Here is a 2,935-nt window from a genome sequence, read left to right as displayed (position 1 = left end):
TAACTAATGTTAAAGCAATTTTATCTTTTTATAGATTGAATTAAAATTATTCCAATAAATATAATCAAAATTATTAAAATAATGGTATATCAAATTTAGTCAAGTTAAATTAATGTTAACCAATATTAAAGCAATTTTATATTTTTATAGTTTGAATTAAAATTATTCCAAGTAATTAGAATGATATTAAAATAAAGATATTTGAGAGATAAACAATATGATGAATATCTTTTGATATGTTTTTAAACATGGAGCATTCATAATAAAAACAAATGACATTTTTTAAAATTTTTACATTTTCTTAGAATTTATGAATAGAATTTTAATTTTAACTAGGGATATAAATGCATTTTTATCACTATTTTTTCATAAAATATATTGAATAATTGTAATAGAAATTAGAAATGGAAAAAATGAAAAAGACCAAGTGGTCAAATTATGACCGACCAGACCACGCCATACGAACCGGCCGGGTTCAAGACGCATGCGCCATCGACGGGGTTGCGTTAGAATGAGCAGGACGACGCGAGAAGCTTCCACTCGTCGCTATATAATTTTAGGGTTTATTTTTTGCATTCATCCGCTCCAAACTGTGATTCGTCTTTCGAAGTCTCACTCGGGCATTTCGACGAACATGTCGGACGCCGGCGTAGTCACGGTCTACGGCAGCGGCGCCGCCCTGGAGCCGAAGAAATCCTCGACCTTCTCTGTCAAGGTGGGGCTCGCCCAGATGCTGCGAGGCGGCGTCATCATGGACGTCGTCACCCCCGAGCAGGCCCGCATCGCCGAGGAGGCTGGCGCCTGCGCCGTCATGGCGCTGGAGCGCGTCCCCGCCGACATCCGCGCCCAAGGCGGCGTCGCGCGCATGTCGGATCCGGGCCTCGTCAAGGAGATCAAGCGAGCCGTCACCATCCCCGTCATGGCCAAGGCCCGCATCGGCCACTTCGTGGAGGCGCAGATCCTGGAGGCCATCGGCGTCGACTACGTGGACGAGAGCGAGGTGCTCACCCCTGCCGACGACCAGAACCACATCAACAAGCACAATTTCCGCGTGCCCTTCGTGTGCGGCTGCCGCGACCTCGGGGAGGCCCTGCGCCGCATCCGCGAGGGCGCCGCCATGATCCGCACCAAGGGCGAAGCCGGCACCGGTAACATCATCGAGGCCGTCCGCCATGTCCGTTCCGTCATGGGCGACATCCGCGCCCTGCGCAACATGGACGATGATGAGGTTTTCGCCTTCGCCAAGCGCATCGCTGCCCCTTACGACCTCGTCATGCAGACCAAGCAGCTCGCTAGGCTCCCCGTCGTCCACTTCGCTGCAGGCGGGGTGGCCACCCCTGCCGATGCTGCCCTCATGATGCAGCTCGGCTGTGATGGCGTCTTCGTTGGATCTGGCATCTTTAAGAGTGGTGATCCGGCACGAAGGGCTAGGGCGATCGTGCAGGCGGTCACCCATTACAGCGATCCAGAGATCCTCGCTGAAGTGAGCTGCGGCCTTGGGGAGGCCATGGTTGGGATCAATCTCAGTGACCCCAAGGTCGAGAGGTTTGCTAGCCGCTCAGAGTAAAAAAAAAGACAGGCTTCAAACATTGCTACTTACTCTGCTTTCGTAGTTGGGTCGTTTCTTTACTCAGTCTCCACAAAGTGCTTCCTTACTTGCGTCTGCACTTAGTCCGCAGTAAGACTTATCTTCTAGCGATCTCTCTCCGTTACAGATAACTTTGTGCTCAAGAAAAAGTCTACGCCTGTATGGCAAAACTCTCCGCTTTATTTTTAACTAGTGCTTAATGGATTAATAATGCAGATTATGATCATAGGAGCTAGAGGAGTGTTTCTTTACTTCTATTGTTCTAATGGATGCAAGGCAGTTTCATTTTACAATATTTTGTTCGCTTGGATGAAGATTTTGATTCTCATTACTCTCTCTATTATGCTGTAAAAGACATTGGTTTGTACCTGAATGGCTGCACCTGTAATGCGCTTTGTTTTTCATTATCCTGTGCTTGATGGTTCCTTATCCTGCTCAATCTCAATGATAGAAATGCTAATGAAAGTTTGAAGTTTTCTTTATTGCTTCAATATGTGAAATGATTTAGTGACTGTTTTGTTTGCTTAGTTGTGTCAATCAAACAGACATGTAGATGTGGTGAACTTTTTTTGTCCTTTGCCTTTAATGAAGCAGTTTTCAAGTAGCAACGTAGGAATTTGAAATTTGGTATTATCTTTGCTGTCTATCTGAGTGATGTTGTTATACATTTGCTGATGAAGTTGGCACGCCAGTTGCTGTATGAACTAACCATGTTTGAGTTCTTATTCTAGTGTTTCTTTGTCTGACTTTGGATATACTCGCAACTCAATTTTGTTTCAGAAAAACAAACCAAAATGACACAGTTATGAACTCATATTGATATCAGGAAAAACAAACCAAAATGTTGATCATGTCTGATGTGAGTTGAAATTTTATGCCTCAGAGTGCAGGTGCAGAAGTTTTTTTTAGAATTCCTTGCCAAGTTCTTCATTTGCCCCCCTCTACTTTTTGTTCAATTATCATTATAAGCTGCCAAGAAACTTACAGGTATGGTATGGGTAGTGTTTCATGAAGCTGAGATGGAACTTCTGATGAAATCTTCAGGATGATGAGTCCTTTTTTGAAGCTATGAGGATCTCTGTTGACTGGCATCTTCACCAACTCATTAGGTATCTCTCATCAACTCCTTTACAGAGCTTTCCATGATCCAATTCATGTCAATATCAACAGCTTTGCAGCTACAGGCAAGCAACCACCCTGCCATTGAAGAAGCATAATCAACAATGAAGGTATCATTTAATTGTTAAAACTTGTCTTCTCAAGGCATACATACACTTGTAAATGTAAGTTTAGTAACCTAAGACTGCTGAATCTGTCTTCCTCTGTGTGATAGCAGAAGTACTTTTT

The 2,935-nt window shown here is 43.9% G+C and overlaps 1 protein-coding gene across 1 annotated transcript; it reads left to right on the top strand.

Moving 5' to 3' along the window:
* Positions 1 to 584: 584 nt before the first annotated feature.
* Positions 585 to 1,992, top strand: LOC141814132 (putative pyridoxal 5'-phosphate synthase subunit PDX1.1). The gene has a single exon (XM_074702093.1). It carries the CDS (start codon positions 635 to 637, stop codon positions 1,565 to 1,567), a length of 933 nt encoding a protein of 310 aa, XP_074558194.1. The 5' UTR covers positions 585 to 634; the 3' UTR covers positions 1,568 to 1,992.
* Positions 1,993 to 2,935: the final 943 nt, after the last annotated feature.

Source organism: Curcuma longa, chromosome 21 (assembly GCF_044706935.1).
Source record: "Curcuma longa cultivar G26 ecotype Majalengka, Jawa Barat chromosome 21, ITB_CL_G26_1.1, whole genome shotgun sequence".
NCBI lineage: Eukaryota > Viridiplantae > Streptophyta > Magnoliopsida > Zingiberales > Zingiberaceae > Curcuma > Curcuma longa.
The sequence above is the reverse complement of the archived record's forward strand: the minus strand, read 5'-3'. Positions and strand labels throughout refer to the sequence as shown.

Bases quoted from the DNA above. Each gene is read 5' to 3' on its own strand.
- LOC141814132 (XM_074702093.1), top strand. From the start codon at position 635: ATGTCGGACGCCGGCGTAGTCACGGTCTACGGCAGCGGCGCCGCCCTG.